Raw genomic sequence first — 22297 nt, 5'->3', positions numbered from 1 at the left:
GCTTTGAATATTGTTTGTAAGTGTTGAAGTTTGAAGCGCTGGTCGGTGCTTCCAAGAAGCGCAAAACACGAGCTTTGTTTTATCTTTATTCAAAGAAGTTTCTGAATATGTTCAGAAGATCTTTTTAGAAGCATTTATTGCACGAAGTGTTGTATTAACAAAGATTAGGTTATGTAATTAAAATTAATTGTTCGAATCAAATATTTACTTTTGTAGAATTTCATAATTGTCCGATAAATGTTAACTGAATAATTTTTTTAGATAAATCCTTTGTTATTTAAGAAAAGTTGTGACGGGTAGTACCTAGTTCAGTATAAAAATATACCTATATATAATACGATGTCCTCATCCGACCACGAACTCCTTTCTGCATTCACGTTTAAGTTTTCAGCGAAACTTAAAAGGGGAATTATTTAGCCTTAATTAAAGGAACATTTTTGAAAGCGTAAAAGGAAATTTTAGATAACGGCACGAGACAACAAGCATAGAGGATAAGCGTTTGGGGAAAATACACGCTTTTAGAAACGGAATTGTAAAAACGGAATTAAAAATTTCAGTTCAAATGCAGTAGTCGGATAGCGTTCGCTTTTAAGGGGATAATGGTAATGGGTGGCAAATATGAGTGCGACTAAGTATGGTCGTCAGCACTGCGGCATTACGGCCATATTTTAATTATACTAACAAAGTATGCCTTGTAATGTCTCCTTAATTGTTTAATTAACATCCGATATCTCATCTTCGATAAGTTATTATTTTCTGTGTTCAAAACTATGACAGTTGTCAATGCAATCTATTATGACCTTTATTGCTATTGGATGGGAGCACAAATCAGCTTACAATAGTACTCAATATATACAAAATAAACATTAATTTTAAATTAAGAATTTTATTGTGATTAAAGTATCTTAGCATTAGCTGCATAGTCGCGAGTAGATGGTGAAAAATTAAAAAATAATTGTTTTTTTTAACGTTCTTCGTGATAGGACTTCGTGCAAATCCTTCTGTGTAGGTAACTAGGTACTATCCTCGCATATATTCTATGCCGCTATGCAATGCTAAAGAATAGTACAAGGAGGCACAACATCGTTATTCACAAGATCGGTGACGCATGTGTGTTTAAAGAACGGTTAATATTTTTTATGATGGAAATTATTATAGATGACGGTATTTTATAAATAGTTCGCCAAACATCGTCAAAATTTATCAACGTCAAATAGATCTTTTCACTCAAAAGTACTTCATAGGTCACATTGACTTCATGTTCCTTTATTAATATTGGCAGTTCAAACATGTTTTTTGTAACGCAAGAACAGTTCAAAGCCTTGATATTAAACAGAACAGAAAAAAGATAGCTTAACATCAAACAAGGAATAAAGGTAAAATATTACAAATGATTCTACGCGTTCAGTAACCAGAGATATGGCGTCACGCACACAACATTAAACAGAAGTATGCGATGATAACTACAAAATATACCCATGGAATAATCATCACCATAAAATTGAATGTTTGCTATAGATTTGCTCGCTCATGAAGGTGTGCGTCTTCACGTTGTATTATCTATCTGGCTTGCGCTAGTATGAGTAAGGCTCGTGTTAACAACGTGTTCTAGTGTGTGAGATGACTAATGTAAGAAAATAAATAAATTAGATGATATTTTCACATTGATAATTTAACGTGAAGGGGCACGCCTTAATGAGTGAATAGATATATAGGTTTACATTATAATTTTATGCTGAGTATGACTTTTGCATGTGTGCATGATGTAGTTGTCATAATATGCCTATGTTTAGAGTGCGTGACGTCATGAGTGTGGTTACTAAATACGTAGAAATCATTTGTGGTATATATGACTGTTATTCCTTGTTGGTGTTATGTCATTTTAATTACGATCTATTTTAATACTGATGCTTGGAAATTTACTAATTGTTTTTGTGTTACAAATTATTTTCGGATAAAAAGCCTTTTAGGTATGTTCTGCCTTGCACAATCGCTCTGTGGAATCTTCAATTGTCTGCGGTTTTTCCGATCATATACCTTAGGTATGTGCATGAAAAGAGCCTATAAATTTATTATGAACCGGTAACTTACCTACAAGCCCTCGGCGTTGCAGATGTCCGTAGTGCCCATCAGGTGATCTTTCTTTTCGTTTTCCATCTATAATATAAATATTGAATTCGTCCAATGAAGCAAGTTTGCGATAATTAAGTGTGATACCTGGACCTAATTGTCCTTACAATACATTCAAGCATTAATAATTTGGTTTCAGCGATCGTATGATTAATGATTGACGACGTAAACGATCCAGTAAGATTCTAATTAGCTTCCAGCGAATTACGTTAAAGCATAACACAGTAAATTTATTAATAATGCCGTCAGCTTCGTATTAATTACATAAGATGTATTCTAAATTATTTTGTAACTTGACACATTAATTTGAATATAATTACTTAGATTAAAATTAATCGCTAAATAATCTACATAGTTTTGTTTCTATTGATACAGTTTAAAAAAAATCTAAACTAAAATGGAGTGTTCGCACAATCATAGTATAAAACAAAGTCGCTTACCAGTCTGTTTTTATGTATGCTTAGATCTTTACAATTACGCAACGGATTTTGATACGAATGTTTTAATAGATACAGTGATTTGAGATAAGGCTTTTTGTATATAATGGACAGTATAGTAAAGAAAAACTGATCATTTAAGAAGTTTTTAATGTGATATCGTAAATAAAAAAATCTGTAGTTTAATTTAGTATCGGCATAGCATCCGTGTGAAGCCGGGGCGGCTCGCTAATATGTTATAAGACGTTAGACTACACTGTATTTTAATACCTAATTTAAATATCTAATTAATTGATAGATGACATGTTTAATTAGTATATTTACTGTTAATGTTTTATAAATTAATTCATACATGACATACAAATGCACGGTTTGTATATTTTAAAATGTTATCTATACTAATATCATAAATTCATCAGTAACTCTGTTGCCTTTTCTCGCTAAAACCGCTGATTTAGATTAATTTTGATATTGAGATAGTTTGATTCCCAGGGATATAAGCTACTTTTTAATTTTTTTTAGTAAAGTGACGGTGGATGAAAATTCGGACGTCTCGTCAAAATTCGAAGTTTCATCCGCACCACCTTGATATCCGAAAATCCACAACAGCGCGATTTCTTAGACATTTTCTGCCTCGCACAACCACTTTGTGGAACCAGCTTCCACCGGCAGTTTTTCCGAACCGATACGACATGGGAACCTTCAAGAAAAGAGCGTACTCCTTTCTTAAAGGCCGGCAACGCACCTGCAAGCCCCCTGGTGTTGCAGATGTCCATGGGCGGTGGTAGTCACTTTCCATCAGGTGAGCCTCCTGCTCGTTTGCCTCCTATGTCATAAAAAAAAGTGTAAATCCGCAGCCTCAGCTTGTAATATAAATCAAAAGTGAATCATTCGCACTGTACAATCTTAGTCTAGTCAAATTAATTAATTTAACATTTATAAACTGCAACCATGCATAATTTTACACATGAATAGAGTATTTTACTCGTATAGAATTCGAGAGGTGAGTCAGGATTAGATTAAAGTGTCAAACTGTGTTCAACTGGTTTACGTTTTTAACAAAACATTGCGCGGCTGTTAGCGGGTTTCCATTCATACCCCCAGGTATTGTGCTGTAGATTATATAAAGCTTTTAAAAAACTCGAGCTACATACAAAACGAAATATAAGTATTGAACACATTTTTTTATATAAAGTAAGCAAAACTATTTTTTGCGTACGAAATTATTTTTTTCATTTGTGGCACCGAACATTTTAATGACTTTTGTAATTTGAAAAAAAAAAAAAATTCACTGGAATAGTGGAATATGTTCCAAAACCGCTCCTTAACGGAAGAGGAGGCCTTAACCCAGCAGTGGGAAATTTACAGGGTGTACTTTACTTTTTCTTTTTTTACTTTAAATTCATTTTCATTATGAATATATATTTACAAACAAAACATATTTATATCTGTGTCGTTATTACAATTATTTTACGCACATAATACGGTTGCTAATTTGACTATGATTGGCTTGAAAATGCATACGAACGTGAGGTTAGATAATTATTATTGAATGATGTTATCAAATCATATAACTCTTAAGCTTCATTTACACTAATCACTTTGAATATCTATTTTGGAATCTTCAACTTTATATACGTATTCTACACTTAGTCTTTTTGTTTCATCGATAGTGTAGACTGAGTTAAGGCCAACTCTCCCTTTTTCGGAGAAGGTTTGATACATATTCCACCATGCTGTTCCAGTGCGCACATGTGGCAGAACTTCTATGAAATGCAGGTTTCCTCACGATGTTTTCCTTCACTGCCGAGTACCAAATTAATTATAAGCACATGAATATTCTGAGGTGCTTGCGTGATTTGAACCCGCGATCATCGTTTAAGATGAACGCGGTTTAACCACTTCACACTTGGTTCAAATTAAATCCATTCAATATTTAGTTGAAAGATAAAACCACAAAACTGAAAGAAAACATGTAAACTAATATAATTTATTCTGAATAATTTCACTTCGCGTGATCAACTTCTGTTGAACTGAAGTGATACGGTTTAAAGCCAGCTTTATATGTACTGTTGCGTTCATCATTTATCAAAGGAATATACTAACGCTTTCGTGCTGAATAATCACAATATTGACATATTCTACCGCCAGGAATACTTGATATTGTTATGTTCCGGTTTGAAGGGTGAGTGAGCCAGTGTAACTACAGACACAAAGGACATCAGTTGGTTGCTTCCGCTATCATGATGTAAGCAATGTCTATTGCTTCTTATTGTGCCAGTGTCTAGAGGCTTTGGTGACCACTTTATATTACATAGCTCATTTCCCAGATAGCTACAAAATGTAATGTTTTTTGAATGAATATAATTAAATGCTTATATCCATGTAATTCTTCTATTTTTTTAAACATTTTTATTTGCTCGTGAGTCAATTCTTAGTAGATTAATATAAAGATATATATTTTTTTCATTACATTTTACAAAGGCTATATATAGTTGGCCATTAATAATAATTAAAGAAAAAAGGAATTGAGTTGTTGTGACACCATTAAAAAAAATAGAAGTTGTGTTGTTTTTTTAAGTTTTTTATGAATTTTTTTAATATTATAACTAATGTTACTTCTGGTGAGTGTTGTATTTACAACACTCACCAACATTTATTTATTCATTTGAATAAATAAATGTTTACACACATTTTTCATTAAAATATTAATGTCGCATTAAGACCAATGGGCGAATACTAGTTAAAATAATTATCTCTTTCGTTTAAGTTTTTATAAATAATTTTAAATAGAATAATTCACTTCAGCCCAAACTGCTGGTCAGTTTTATGGGGGAACGTAAAAGTATTTCCGTCAATTCAAAAAGATTGTTAGAGGTACTGATTGGATGTGTTGCGTTTGTACTATTTCAATTACCTTTGTGAAAGATTTTTTTTCATTGGGACGCATATATTTCCATTTTTGTGTAGGACGAGTAAACCAAAAAAAAATGTAATACATTGTTAAAATATTCTGCTTTTGTTTAAGTAAAAAGTATATATCTGTTCTTTTTATGTCTACACGCATTTCAATATAAAATATTGTCGCATATGTTTTCATTGTTTATTATAAAAAGGGACTGAATATATTGGTCAAGCTGAGATGGCCCAGTGGTTAGAACACGTGCATATTAACCGATGATTGCGGTTTGAAATTCAGGCAAGCACCAATATATAGGTGCTTAATTTGTGTTTATAATTCATCTCGTGCTCGGCAGCGAAGGAAAACATCGTGAGGAAACCTGCATGTGTCTAATTTCTTCGAAATTCTGCCACATGTGCATTCCACCAACCCGCATTGGAACAGCGTGGTGGAATATGTTCCAAACCCTTAATGAAAGAGGCCTTATCCCAGCAGTGGGAAATTTTAAATATTAAAACAGCCTGTTACTTTACTACTATACTTTATATTGGTCAAATTGTGGCGACGTATTTCTATTTATAAAATATATATTTAAGTACAATTATTAGTTTTAGCTAAAAATTACTAGTTCTCTCTAATACGATTGAATTATTTAAATTCTTACATCAAATTATTAACAATCTTTTTAAATAATTATGAAACAAAACGTACTTTTTAGTACTGTATATCTTTTTTTTTTCGTTCGTCAGTGTTATCATAATATGTACCTAGTTACTTGAAACGGTAAAAAATATATAAATACAATGCGATTCTGTAAGAAATCACTTCGTATCTCACTCGTTAAATATTCGTAACTGACATACTGCGATACGCCATTTTGATACTTGTATCTCAATAATATAATAATTATTATCGTATATCACTTTCTAAAATTGCAAGCTCCTTTTTTGTAATAAATTTCCAAATACTTGTTACAGTTCCCTAAATGATATACTAAAATTATAATATTAGTAAGCTCTTAAATTTCAATATAATTGTGTAGACTTAAAAGTATAGCACAATTTAGATTTTACTGAATGCTAAATATACTAGCTGCGGAATATACAAGATTATTTTTACATACACACACACACATATAAATAATAAATGTAGCTTAAAAATAATCGAAATATTGTATCAATAAATTGTGCTAAAAATGTTATAATTAACAACACTGTAAACTAAAATCTACCATTAGTAATTGAATTTAATCATTCAGTATTTCGACTCTAATAAATTATAATTAATTAATGAAACACAGATCATAAACATAACCTATTGTTTTAAATCTGAGGAATGAAATATGTATAAATTTGCTTTTATTTACATAATGTTATCCTTATTTAATACTAATTAATAAAAGAAATAATCTGGCCATAAGTTCTTTGAGCGTTATTTACACTTGGGATTGAGTACGTAGATGTAGACCAAGCTTTTATTTTTATTTGTATAAGGATAATGATAATACCAGATGGTGCCTTCGTACGCAATATTTTCCATAATTACCTACCTAATTTATTTATAGAGAAGGTGCTAATTAGGTTATGGTTTTGCTAACATATTTGTATATTATCTTTACATAGTTAGTATAAAATAAATTCGCTATGGATTAAAATGGGCTATGGATTGTGATGTGATTTTCAGCAATTAACATCGAGATTTAAGAGAAAGTTATGTCTACCATGTATGCGTATGAAAAGAAAAAAAAAATCGAAAAGTGAAACCTTTTTAAGAGGCAAAAACAAGAATATGTCTTTTTTATTTATGTTTGTTTTTCAATCTTAAAGTTGTAGAGTATATAAAGCCTTATTGTATTTGTGTGAAGACGGGACGGATATTTACTCGATATTTTGGGTTATAACTAGAATAATTTATTATTAATATTATAAAATCGGAAGTCTGTCTGTTGCTATTATTAACTCCAAGGAAGGTTATACAGGCTATTTTATGACCAATGAATTAAAAGAGAAAAAAACCACGGGTGAAAGCAAGTTTCTTTTATATCTACGATTTGCGAGATTATGTTTCTGACTTGCCAAACTGTTACGGAAGAAAAATGAATTCCATGTATTAGCAAAAGAAAAGTTTTAATGAGAAAAGTTTACAAATATTTCATAGCGAAATTGAGACTATACAATTATTCTTTTGTTAAATGTTTTAACGAAAATAAAACATTCGTTTTTTTATTGACTTACCTATAAAACTCCACTGGGTTTTATAAATCTGATCACTTAAGAAGGCGCGCATTTCGCATCGAAATATTGGATTGCATTAACGAATGTAATATAATTATTATGTTCTTTTATTAGTCATCTTACGAAAACTAAGACATTTTGAAGTCCGTGGGTTACTCACACTAATGCACGTATAATTGTAGTTCACATTTGTATATACTTAAGCATTTAATGTTATTAATTATTTTGTTAAATAAAGCTTAAATGCTCGTTGATTTAACGTGGATTGTGAAGATAGTGTTGCTTATTCCCATCAAAGTAGGAATAAAAATAAACACATCTTTAAAATTGACGTAAATTACGTATTTCATGCGAATTGCTAGTAAACTCAGCTATATTGTTCACTACTACGATTTTATTATTAATATATCCTTATTCAAAACAAGACAATGTAACTATTAACTACTTATATCCACTTTAATTTTACTTCCGAAGTTCCGATATCAGATTTAACGACGTTATCTCAAAACTCCATTTTCGTCAATCTATATAATCAATAATGAATGTCATAGATTAATCAAGCTCTTGACCCATCAATGATAACGCGTCACTTCACAGTCAAATGTTATTAATCTGATTTTGGCCTCTTGTGGTTGTAATAGACTATATACTTATGCGGATAAACTTTTCTACTAAAACCTTATAGACATTACAACAAAAAAAACGTCCTGTATATTATTAAATAAAAACTTACCATAAATAAGTAATCAGTGATAAAATTAAAATTAAGCTTAAATGCATGGAAGACTGAAAAAAGGTGAATGTGTTCAAGCAATGTGTATAAAGAGAGATCTGAATGGAGTTTTTAAGACATTGCAGTCGGTCAAGGTTAGCAGCTATGACTGACTAGAGGCCGCCAATCCAAACTGTCTTCTCAATGGGAAGCTACTGAGATTCACCTGCTTTGTTTATATTTGCATATCATTTTCATGCTCAGTGATGACGGAAAATATTCCCAAAAAACTAGCATGTGTCGAAAAAAAATCTGCATTGGAGCATCAGGAAAATGTGCTCTAAATTTTTTAAGGAGGTCATAGTCTATCAGTGGGATAACTGAAAAGGAATCGACCTATAAAAGGTCAATTTTTTTCTGTTATTACTGTAATAAATATAATAAATAAATACAAGAATTAATAGAAGCAAATGATAATGACGGTGGTGATGACCTATAAATAAAAAAGAACTGGAACTATGTTTTGGTCATGTCCCTGTTATTATTTTTCCCATCTAGGGTGTGTTTGAAGAAATGTCTTGTAATAAATGCATCACGTTATAACAAAGTCTCTTTTACCATATTTTGCTTCAATTTTTTTCATACGTTTAACAGTGATTTGAATAAATAAGCAGGAAATATCTAGCAGTATCTCTACAGTAAACCGGGGTGGTCCAGTTAGAACGCGTGCGTCTCAAGCAATGGTTTCGGCTTCTAACCCAGGCGGGCACCATTAAATTTTCATTTGCTTAATTTCTGTTTTAAATTCACCTCGTGCTCGGCGCTGAAGAAAAACATCGAGAGGAAATCTGAATTTGTCTAATTATGTCAAATGTGTATACGACCCGTATCGGGGCACCGTTATTTTCTTGCAAAATATATGATTGAATATGGTTTCGTTTTATAAATTACTTAAAATAATTGTATGAAAACTTCTGTCTTAAAATTTCTGGGTAGAATTTAAATTCTGAAGTAATGTCACTCAATGTTATTCATGATAGTTTACAAGTATATTTATATTTATTTAGTTTTTATTTGATTTAAAGAGAATATAAGGGCTTAATTCCATCGTACGCGGATCTGTAAAACTTTTCTCATCGATTGAAATTTCGAGAAGATTTGATGATGACGTACGACTGCTGCTATGTTATTGTTATGTGCTATTTAAATAGTTTTTATTTTTTAAAAGACTGTTATCATATTATATTTTAAAATAAAATATTATCTACTATAAAAATAAAATAAAACCAAAACGACATAAACTAGAATCAAAGCAAGCTGAAAATGCAGACGGACCGAAAATGAGCAACTAACGAGAATAGTTAAACGGACCTGTAATTTGCATACAAATTGGCTTTTAGGGATAAACGCTCCATTTGTATTCAACCACAGGACCCCCGCTCAGTGGCTGAGGAGCATTTATCCAGTTTCCGATTTGAATCGGCCGCAGTATCATCTGCTTATCCACATTGCCTTGGAGAAGTTACGTGCCCCTTTGATGCGGATTTACAAATTAAATGTACTACGCGGAACTCCCTAATACAACTTCCAACTCAGGGTACTTGGCACAAATCAGTTATTTTATGTTAGTAATGTAACACCTTCAAACGTTTAAAAGTAATCACCGTTGACGATAATTTTTGAAGCTTTTCGTAGGTGGCTGATTGGTAGGGTACAGGATATGATTTGATGAGGTGTGTAAATTTCCTCAATTTTTTTTTTATTAATGGCTGGCGTGGGAAGTTGTCAAAATTGAAATGAATTACATTAAAACTACTTTTTTAAAATGAGAAACGAGACATTTGTCGGGTACGAGATATTTTGCTTGCTTCTTACGTTTGACATGTTTAGTTGTCAAAGAGACTTATCCATGATACATTTGTAAGCATACCTTCATAAAATAACTACATTAAAGGCAGAGCCTCGTCGGTTTGGTGGCAAGACAAGTTCAAACCGTAGGTTGGACTGATAAAAAGTTTTGGGTTATCCTATCGAAAGATACTAAGTTAGAAATTGTTCAGAGTCTGGAAGTTGGAAAGGTGTTCTACCGTGCCTTGAAAAGCCGTTGATCCTGTGTCCTTTTCGGTCGTGTCAGATTTACTGTTCCATTGGATGAGATAGATAGATTAGAGAGTGCACCTGTGTTTGCCAACACACTTTTGCACCATAATAGATCCTGGATGCATGCACTATGTCGTTTCCTTGAGATTGATGTAGCAAAAATCTATTAGGGCGATATATTGTTTTATTATGCATTTGAAATTTTACGCAAATTGTTTAGAGATTGTTCAGAGATGCTTCGACATTATGTCAACTATAATTAATTACCCTGGTTCACTCACCCTCCAAAGCAATTTGTGTTTGGCTTTAGAATATCTGATGAGGGGATTGTATTCATCCGTCTGGCCTACACTAAACCCTACAGCCAGTGCAGCTTTAACTCACACAAAAAATAATAATATTTTAAATTAATTATGTTTATGAAATCCATAATCCTGGTTTTACAACTTTCAAGGGCCATTTGAACTAAACTGGGCTAAATCCTCTCATATAAAATAGTTGTAAATATTTATTCAATATTCTAAATAATTGGGCATTTAATATGAAAACAAAACTTATGATAATTACAGATTACAGTTGTTAATATTGAAATTAAAAAAACACAATAGTTCTACATTTTCGAATTGTTGTTCTAGTACTTTTATGTAAATACTAGCTTTTGCCCGCGACTTCGTTCGCGTGGACTTCAGGTTCGTCCCGTCTAGTCTAGTAATCGCTTAAAATCGCTTCGTAAATAAGCCATTATTTCTCGTACAAAGTAAAGGATAAAAAATGGTTATTGTGGGTTATTCCTAAGAGATAAACATATACCATCACGGACTTTTTTGTAGACCTTTTTAAGTTGTACAATACTGCAGTACATTGTTTTGATCTATCTTGTAGGATTCAGTCAGCGTTTGCAATGTAAGCGCAAAAAATGAGTTTTTTTACGACCTCTTATTAGAAACCTCAAAAATTGTAGCCTATGTGTTATTCTGATGTATAAGCTATATTGTGGTAAAGTTTCATTCAAATCCATTCAGTAGTTTTTACGTGAAAGAGTAACAAACATCCATACATCCATACTTACAAACTTTCGCCTTTATAATAGTAGTAGGATTTTGTTATCTTAAAATACAAAGAAGCCACTGAAGATACCGAAAAATCAATTTAGCAAAAGTCAGTGGCGGGACCCCTGGAAATTTTAAGTAATTTGATTTTTGAAGCACATTCAAGCGGTTTTTAATTGAATTCGAAGCTGATATAATTAAAACGGCCATTCCCAAAGTTTAGACTTTTAATTTAATGTCTAGAATGAAAGGATTTAATTAAACAAAATGCTTAAAATAACTGTAATTATGAAAAACTCCGAACAGGAAGAGATAAGAATTTATTAAATTAATTCATTACTGGCGTTTTAGAGTAACTAAATGAGGACGATCTTTAAGTAACTCGTTGCAAGTGAAAGTTATTAAATGAATTTCAATTGATATCAGCATATTCCAAACAGTTTCATGAAGTAAATTGTTGAAAACTATTTCGGTTGTTCGAAAAGGCATTTGAATTTCATCTTTGAAGTAGTGCTAGCGTCATTTGTGTTGTGTGTGAGAAGTAAATTTAACATGTTTTTAATGATAATTAGATACTTTCCTTACATTTGGTAGTAAGGCTGTGTGCAAGTCCTTCTGGGTAATTACCAGATATTTTACCGCGAATAGTTTGAAGTACTAGTTAGCCAGTATAACTATAGGCACTAGGAACATAGTTAATTTTCATGGCTAGTGGCGCATTGGCGATGTAAGAAATGGTTAATATTTCTTACAGCGTTATTGGCTATGGGCAGTGGTGATCACTTACCATCAGGTGGTCCATGTAGTTCTAATTATTGTTAATTGTTAATTATTGTGTTACTGATTGAGTAATGACATTTTTTTTCTTTTTAGTATTTTAAATACTTTAAGTGTTTTAATGTAAATTAAAATAAATATCATCGATAAGTAATCTAGTAGATACAGTAATGATTAAAAATGTACCTACCTAATCATACGGCATTTTAGGTAATTCGTTTAAACGAAACTTAAGTGGAATCCTAATTTATCGTCCCTGGTAGGGAGACTCAGATCCGCATCACACGCGGTTAGAAAAGTTAGACAACCAACTGATGTTGATACTATTCGATTAGTAGGTACGCTTTGGTTTATTTTTTCATAGTAATCTTAAGGCTCGTGACTTCTATTTGTATATTTTTAATATAGTGGGCCTGGTACTTACAGTTGTTTCACAATATGGTTTCAATCATATTAATCTTTTTGAAAGAAATAGTGACTTGATAGGTAATGTTTCTTTCAAATATGATGATACGATGATTATAATAGATACGACGAGAGGATGAGGAAAGGTAAACTTATAATATTTCGTCTCCGACATAGCCAAAGCATAAATCAATACATCGTTCCTGGGGCACGGCATTCTATATACCACGTTTTTGTAATATTCAGGTATACCAACTAATATTTATTTTAAACAGTTTTCGAAATTAATAGAATAGAATTGACAACATCATTGCAGTACATACTTATTTCGTAAAAATCATTTTGTACTATGTTTCAACTGGATTAAAATCGAGGTGGTGTGGTCAATAATACTCAATACTTTCTCCAGGTTCTATCCACTGTAGCTACTTCTAATGTAATTCGATTTAAGTTATCATTAGTAGTAAGTAAAACTCCCCTGAGAGGCATGTATGCCATTATTCCAGCCGCATTAAGCTTTCTTCTTATGGTATTAGGGGTCGACGTCACTCGTTAGACTTCCTGAAGCTTAGTTCTTATCTCAGAAGAAGTCGATATACTTACTTCTATAACTGTCTTCAGTATAAGTCTGCCCTCGTTCCTCGTTGTGACTTTTGTAACTTCAGAAGATTTAGTATAATGATATCCTTCTTTAATTTGTGGTTTACAACTTTATTAGAATTCATTCATTTTGCTACTAATGTATGTAATTTGAAACAAAATGTAATCTGAATGTTTTTGCCATCTCTACTCATATTCGTCTTACGCACACTTTGATGTGTCGTAAGTACAATTCACACTCACTCATGCTAATGAAGGCTCCTAATAATAATTAAATATAGAGGGGCGCGCCTTCGTGAGTTAATATGTCTATACGTAGTTATTAAATTTCTTGGTAAATCAGATTTGTGTTGTTACGTAAAATTAAATAATAGACAAATTAATCGTAAAAACAAATCAAATTATCACCTTTTAAACCAAACTCCAAACATTGTTATGCCTATGAAACCTTAAACAAAATTTTCAAATGAATGCTTTAGAATTTTAATAACTATTGAGTGTAACACGTTTAAGGTAACAACATGCTCTCAAAAAAAAAGCTCAGGTCAGGTTTGTTTGTAATAAGTCTGGCTATGAAAATCGGATTTCGCTAGGAATTTTTTAGACGTTCTCGAAAAGTTATCATAACTACAAAGCCAGCTTTTGGAAACTTTAATTTTGGGACTATTTCACTCCCCCCGGACTTGTTATTATAAAATTGAAATGGCGTTTTTGTTCTGATATAATATGATTCAAGTTTTTCGAAATTTACTTTGCGTATTTCGATTAAAAACAATTTCCTAACATATGAATTTATTTATAAAATGTTGTATGTAGTGTACAAGTAAATGTTATCAAAAGACGTAAACACATATGTGTGTTTGATGAGGACGATACAATTACCAATGGAGACTATCTAACGAGAATATATTGTATCACATCTGTGAAGTATAACACATCTGTGAGCAGGTGATTCCTCTTCACCCTTCACCCAAGTGTCTATGTGGGGTTGTAGAGGTAATCAATAAGAAGAAACTCGAAACTCACTGAGTACGAGTGAGAAATGTCAACAATATGGTATGCGATTATGACTGTAATAATAACCAAATATATACGAATACATACACGTTTAAAAATTAAATATAAACGTATGCTATCAACATTTCATCAGATACGAAATGAATTCTTACAGAATCTCGCTGCTAATCGTACTTTGATAGCGAAGTAAAACAGAGTTCACTTTAGTACTACACTATACTATATTATATCATGATTAATATCCTGATAGTAGATTTCCTTTGAAAATACATATGCTTTGATTTCTTAAAAATGTCTAATGATTTCGATTGGTAAGCTCTGGTCAGCATTTGTGGTGAGGTTTTGAAAGTGACGAGTCATCTAGTTAAGGAGTGATAGATCTATTGCCATACTAACAGTTATAACTTATGGGTATTGATTAAGAAAGTCGTTTTAATTTCATCGATATACAATATTGAATAAAAAAACACTTACTTGTAATTTAAGTTTCATCGCGTCCAAAGAAAGTTAACAAATTACTTTTTTCCGCCTTAAAACTTGGTGGTAGGGCTTTGTGCAAGCCCGTCTGGGTAGGTACCACCCACTCATCAGTTATTCTACCGCCAAATAACAGTACTCAGTATTGTTTTGTTCCGGTTTGAAGGGTGAGTGAGCCAGTGTAACTACAGGCACAAGGGACATAACATCTTAGTTCTCAAGGTTGGTGGCACATTGACGATGTAAGGAATAGTTAATATTTCTTATAGCGTCATTGTCTATGGGTGATGGTGACCACTTACCATCAGGTGGCCCATATGCTCGCCCGACAACCTATAACATAAAAAAAAATTAAAACTGCATTTTAGTTAATTTATTATATCTCATACAGAAAAGCTATTGATAATAAATTAGTAAAGTTAGCATGTAACTTATTAACTATTATTATTAATTCATCCAACATAAACAATATGATGTGTAAAATTAAAAAAAAATTACAACAAGCTAAGTAAGCGTATTCTTTCACGTCGGCTATTCACTTAACAGCCAGCTATGTCCCCGATAGCTAAACGATTTGCTCTCAATGTGTGACACGAGGGTCCTCTACAGAGATTGGATGTCAGTGCGGTCGCGTCCATCACTAGCCGTCATGCGCTCAACTAGAGTATCCTCAAACATAATTTAATGAATTTATATTAGTGTCCCTCTTGCTGTCGCATTTTCGTATTCAATAAGTCGAACAGATGTGTAATGAATTGGATAAGTTCAATTGTTTAATTCAATTTATTAAAACTGTTTTGGCGGACGAATTTCAAAACAATTAGCTAAAGTCTAGGAACACTGATAATTAATCAGCTTATTCCATACTACAGAGACGAATTTTAATGGTATGTATGTAAAAATGTTAACGTTTTAAATAAGATATTTGTGCGAAAGTCACCCTTTCTGTGAATATAAGGTGCACAAAAAAGACACCTGCCCGAGTTGGATACTAGTAAGCTCTATGAAGCTCTATGGTGCTTGCGATGACCTTAGGTAATTGTTATATCAGTACCATCAGTATATAATAATACATTTAGAAAATAGTATAATTTAAATCAAATTGTTAATTTCAATTTTAAGCATATATATTTTTTTAAATATATGGGATGGTTCAGGATGGTAAGGTGTAAAAATAAGGCTAAGATATCACTTAAGCTAAGTCGATTTCGATATAAATCAATAATTCAATAAGTCAAAGATAAATATATATTATATCAAATATGATGAAAATTTACAATTAGGTAACAGATTTTTTTATTTAAATCGTATTACAAATATTGATACCTACACGTCATGTACCGTTTACAGTAAATGACGTGTAGGTAGACGATAAAACTAGTACTAGTAAGTACTAAGTTTTATCTATGCTTAAATAATTCAGATGACTGTACTCGAAATAATTATTGTAACATCGTAAATTCGCAAAATACAATTCAAAAAAAGAACAATTGAAGTAAAACGTCACAAAACTTTTATTAACATTATTCCGATCAATGATTTTTTTTTTATTAATACCCCAAGACCTTTTGTTAGGAGGACATACAAAAGGATATTTAGGATATACGTTCGATCTCATTCTTCTTGCTTACAGTTGTGATGTATACGACTTCGATGGGCTACTTCCTTATTCTTTATTGTACTGTGTTTAAATGTATTGATATATATCTTTTGGGAAACGATATATTGCTGACGACAAGATAGGCTTCAATAGGCCTTGAGGAAAGAAGTGAAACGATTTATTTGTAGTCTTCCCCTTTATATTCTGATTCCTAAGTAATGGGATATTGTAAGGGATAATAGTTAAAATTGTATTACTTTGTCAAGGAATATTGATAATAGCAGAATAGGACTGTTGTGGTCCGGCTTGAACACTGAGTGAGCCAGTAATTGCAGTTGCAAGGGAAATAACATTTTAATTTTGATGGTGTATTCAATTTGACAGTCTATTTCAAATATAAAATGCATTTTATTAAACTATTAGCAACGATTGTTATGATATTAAAAGAAATAGAAAAGTAATCACTAAACCAAACATAGCTATAATAAAAAAGAGTTAGGTCCTTTATATCAAAAGTACAAGTCTTATTCGATGATTCCTAAACTGTAATTAAGCCTTTCTTAACTTTAATTTGATTTTAAACAAAAAAGCCTACCAATACATGCCTTTTATAAGTTTTAATACTTTAACTTGTGTGACATGAAAGCGAGTAAAAATTATTTTCTGATAATATCGTAAGACTCATAGCCACTTTTATCGATATTAATCTACGATATTGATAAGGCTTGGATATGCTTATCATGTTTATAACGTGAATTAAATAAATATTTGTCACTAGTAAGCATGTATGTAGATTGAAGAAATATTTTTTTAACACTGGCTTATATTTTTTTGTATAAGTAGTGTTTGGTCTGTAGTTTTAACCAGTTTCAAATAAAAACAATTTGCTCATTTTGATGTTGGTAACTATAAATATCAAATGAATAAAACAAAAATTAAATATAATAGACCTTAAGTAATTAAATTAGTTGTATTTGTAATACTACTAGTATTTTCTTTATGAATAACAATATGTTTATCTATGTCACGGTTTGAATAAATAGTATGTTTATTTTTGTTAAAGGAATTTAGGTATGTATTTTTTTAATTAATTTTTGAACTTATATTTAATAAACATAATGAAACAGTAACTATCGTAAAAGCTGAACGGATTAAAATAAGATATAAATAAATATGTTTTGGACCTAGAATATTATAATAGCTAAATTTTAATTTGTTTTTTTAAAGGTTAACGTTATTTAGATAATTTACATATCATAATAAAATCTTAGGATTATTTTTATATTTCCATTCAATGAAAATTGCCTTTTTTGTTACATAAAAATATATAAAAAGTAATTACGCTAGCTTTGGGATGAGTTGTTAAAAAAGTTTTTATGTTATAGGTACTTGGCCTGGAAACTCCAAGACTAATTAGGTTGCTCTAGTTTATAACATATAATCACTTATCTGTCTATTTAACTTCAACCTCTAATCCTGTTCAGAATTTTCCATCATGATATATATTCAAGAATCATATTTTTATACTGGTTTAATATTCAATTGAAATGACTTAATCTTATTACATTAGAATTCTATCGAAACGATGATAAAATACACAAGGCGTTCCTATTTCGCATGACAAAGATACTCCTTAACATGACGTATGTATTAGCCGATATCAATTCATCATAATGTTTAATAATGTCTAAAACAGTACGTCCTTCACAGAATCATGGTCGGAATACAGAGATACTTGTATCTATCGTGTCTTATCGCGTTCAGTTCTTTATATTCAAGGCAGCGACCTGATGTAGACTGGGCCACTGTACAAAATTAAATTGTTCTCGAAGTCGTTCCTCGCTTACATTTTCAACGTACGGATCCATTTCTGTTCGAATGCTTTTATCTCGAGCTTACTCGATGTAAGCAACAATTATATGGAACGCTATTACAGCCTCCCGTTTTCTACGTTTATTGTCTAAACTTAGTTTTATTCCGCTGAAAGTGTATCCCTTTTTCTCGTCTTCTATATTGAGGTTAGTTTAATTATTGAACGAGTGGGGTTAAACATATTTAACTCTACTTTTAATACTACCGTTGTAGTATTCGATCTCACACTAATATAAATATTTAAATTGTATTTTTATTCGAATATCACATGTAAACCTACTGGATTGGTTTTGACAAAACTTTACCTTTAAAAAATATTGGTATTACAGTTAACATTGAAAATCGATAATTTTATCACGTTACGATAAAATCTTCTTCCATTTGTAATCCAGGGTGTGCCACGCATCATCTTATTAAAAATAGTACCATGCGTGAGAGTATGAGTGAGACGCCCAAGAATGTTTCTAAATCAACTTTTTACGGGGGAATTGATAGCATAGATAGATAGATAGGAAAAGATAGAACACTATTGGTACCTGATCGCTTGTTGTACTTAAGTTCTGTAAAAACCCGAAGATTTCAATATGATTCTACATATAATAAACAAAAGTCCACAAAAGCGAGGCCGTCGGCTTAAGTTAGGTAGTAATATGCAGAAATACATTCAATATCGATTAATTATTTACAGATGTTTGTTCGCTGAAGCAGTTCCAATGCGCCAACAAGAAATGTATACCGATAACTTGGGTCTGTGAAGGGGAAAACGATTGCGGCGACAACTCGGATGAAGATATAGAGGAGTGTAAAGGTAGGTGGAAAGTAACCATCTTCATCATCAATATATCTGAGTCTTTATCACCAGTGTTCCGTACAGTCTATTCCACAATTAAATAAACTCTTTAAATATTTGTACCTTACTTAATATAAAATTGAAAGCTTTTTAATCTTTATCAGTATTAATATTATATATGTGAAAGTAACTCTGTCTGTCGCCTTTTACGACCAAACCGCTAAACCGAATTTGATGAAATTTGGTATGAAGTAAACTTGACCTCCAAGAAAGGACATAGGCTACTTTTTTGCTTAACACATGTCAATCAACACCCTAAACACGAGCGAAGCGGCGAGCGTCTACTAGTCATAAATATTTCTAAACAGACGATTCTGCTAGTTCGAAATTATGCTACTTAGAATTGTAAGGCGAAATATCCAATGTATAAATGTCACCGACATAATTTATCACTGACAATATAAAAAATGGTTATCTATTTATATTGTTAATTAAAAAACTTTTTGCTCCCACAATCGGAGGCTAGAAGAACACCGCAGCGCGACGTGCAACCTCGTTAGAATTTAAACTCCTGCAGTGGTTTATATAAATTGTTTTAAACGATTTGGATTACGTTCAACGTATTTGAAAAAAAAAATATCGTAGCCTTAATATAGCTTCTGGTTAATTTCGATTTTAAATGTGGAATTATATGACCGATATTGTTTTTTAAATTTTCTGTTTTTATTGATTTCTAGTGACCCTCCCCGGCTTCGCACTGGTGCCATACTGATACTAAATACACTACAGAATTTGTTTATTTACGACATCATTATTTCTTTACTTCATCTTCTAAATTTATCCGTGTTTCTTTACTAAGTGGTCCATGTATTATATACAAAAACCTTCCTCTCAATTCACTCTATCTATTACAAAAAACTGCATCAAAATCCGTTGCGTAATTTTAAAGAATTAAGCATAGGGAGATAGGGACAGAGAAAGCGACTTTGTTTTATACTATGTAGTGAAGTTATTAGTGAATTCAAAAGGTTAGGAATATTAAAGATTGCTATGAAATGTTCTCTAAGCATCTAATTGGAACGTTTAGTCATAATTTACATAATTTACAGTTTATATAGTGCAAAAGTTTTGATTCTATTATTGATACATTTTTTCATATTTTATATCAAGTATAGTCATAAAATGTAGATTATTAATGCTAATAAACCTAAATTTTTCACCCCATAATTCGTTCATATTTATCACAATTAATAATACAACAATAAAAACAACAAACAGTAATAATACCCTTGCATTAGTTCCTCAAAAAAAAAAAATTTAAAAAGTAACTCTCTTTTTTATCATTCGCCCATAATAAGCACTTAGGGTCAGTTCAAGTCATGCCCTTCCGCGCATTTCATTGAGAGCCCTCTAGCGAAATGTTGAGCGAGCCTTATTTTCATGGCCGACTTTAATTTTAATTCGTGCTCAACCCACTTCGTAAGAATGTTTGATTTTTTAAAAATATTTTTCAATTTGTTTAGTATTTTCATTTGGAAGCCGCGATTCTATAACTGGTGATATATATTTTTTGCAAACGAGAAGTACCTAATTTAAGTAATTAATTTATCTCGTATTTGAAAATACCAATTTTTTCTGTTTGAAAAGTAATTAATATCATTTTTATAATACTAAAATTTGGATTGTGATTTTTTTCTGGGCGCGAGTAAAACATAGATAATAACTTTAATTAAAATAAAAAAAAGTTAAACTACGCTAAAGACAAATATTTGTAAAAAAAATGTTCTTAATATAATTTTAATCATATTAATTTTAAACTGATTAATTATTATCAATTAACGCTGCTCCTTTGCGTCTTATTAATTGAATAGCAATATAAGAGTTGTTCATGTTTAACGAAATCAATAAATTGTTAAATAAAACCCTTAAAATATTCGTGAAACATCTCGGTCGCTAACAAAGGCACATTGGCGGCCTATTAATATTTATTGAAGGGAAATAACCTTGTCGATGTGGCATTTCTAATTTGAAGTAATTGGCATTTCATCGAGATATCAAAGGGAACTCGTTTCGGGAGTCGTTTTATATCTTTCGCTCAAGAAAGGGCGTAGGTCGGTTTTTTTATGATATTGGACTGGCAAATAAGACACCTGATGGTAAGTGGTTAGCACCGTTCATAGACATTGGCACCGTGAGATATATGATCTATTTCTTACATCGCCAATTCGCCATCAACTTTGGGAACTAAGATGTTATGTCTCTTGTGCCGGTAGTTACACTGGCTCACTCACCATTCAAACCGGAACACAGCATTAAGGAGTATTGCTACTTGTTGGCAGAATATTAAATGAGTGGGAATCCCCAAGTTGGTGTATCCTAATTTATATTGGCACATTTATATATATGTACATGTAACTAGTGATTCGCCTCGGTTACGCACAGATGTTTGTTTATAAAGAAAATTATATAATATAAATATACAAATAGGGTATATGTATGTATATACTTAGAAATAATTTCTCTAGAATCTACTAGTGAAAAAAAAGGTATTGACTGGGTGGTACCCAGAAGGGCTTCCACGAAGCTCTGTATGAGATTTAGACCTGGTGGTGTACTATATACTATATGTATTGTTATTATCTGTCTGATTAAATTTACAATAATCAATATAAAATAATGATAGCTTATCATCTAGTTTTCGTTTCTATCAAGTTATAATCAAGTTAGGTTAGATACCAAAACTTGGTTAGATGACAATCTATCAAAAAATAATTCGTTCAATTGTAAGCAATGTATATATGTATGCAAGGTATGTATGTGTTCACAATCTTTTGATACTATAGAAGCTGAAGTGTACGGCTCGTACGTGCTTTCGTAGGAAGAAGAAACAGGTGTGCAATACTGAAAACTTCCCATGCTTCTGCTGCTCGTGAAAATTCCTTGATACACAAATTGTTTTGCACGATTCACGATACAAAGCATCAGATATTACTTAAGATCGAAAGAAAATTTACGTCTCATTTTGGTAACTATTTTTATTTTTATAATTTTGTCTATTCAATGAAACTCCATTCTATACTTTTCAATAATTGATTGAATTTGATATAGAACTTGAAAAAACACCGAAGTTGCTAAAACAACCTTCAAAAGCCCTTTCGAAACTTTGAAACTAGATTGTATTCTTTTAAGAGTTTT

At 31.5% G+C, this 22297-nt stretch overlaps 1 protein-coding gene across 6 annotated transcripts in view; it reads left to right on the top strand.

Moving 5' to 3' along the window:
- LOC124544197 (low-density lipoprotein receptor-like) overlaps nucleotides 1-22297 on the top strand; it is a 234395-nt gene that overhangs the window by 11696 nt on the left and 200402 nt on the right. For all 6 annotated transcript variants that reach the window (XR_006967523.1, XM_047122681.1, XM_047122668.1 and 3 more), the window contains exon 2: nucleotides 19001-19120. Coding sequence is in view for 5 of the 6 variants with exons in the window: in XM_047122681.1 (XP_046978637.1) it covers nucleotides 19001-19120 (120 nt within the window). In the remaining variant the exon portion in view is untranslated. The remainder of the gene's footprint in view (nucleotides 1-19000; nucleotides 19121-22297) is intronic.

The sequence above is a fragment of the Vanessa cardui genome, chromosome 1 (genome assembly GCF_905220365.1).
Source record: "Vanessa cardui chromosome 1, ilVanCard2.1, whole genome shotgun sequence".
Classification (NCBI taxonomy): domain Eukaryota; kingdom Metazoa; phylum Arthropoda; class Insecta; order Lepidoptera; family Nymphalidae; genus Vanessa; species Vanessa cardui.
This window is presented reverse-complemented; position numbering and strand designations above follow the sequence as displayed.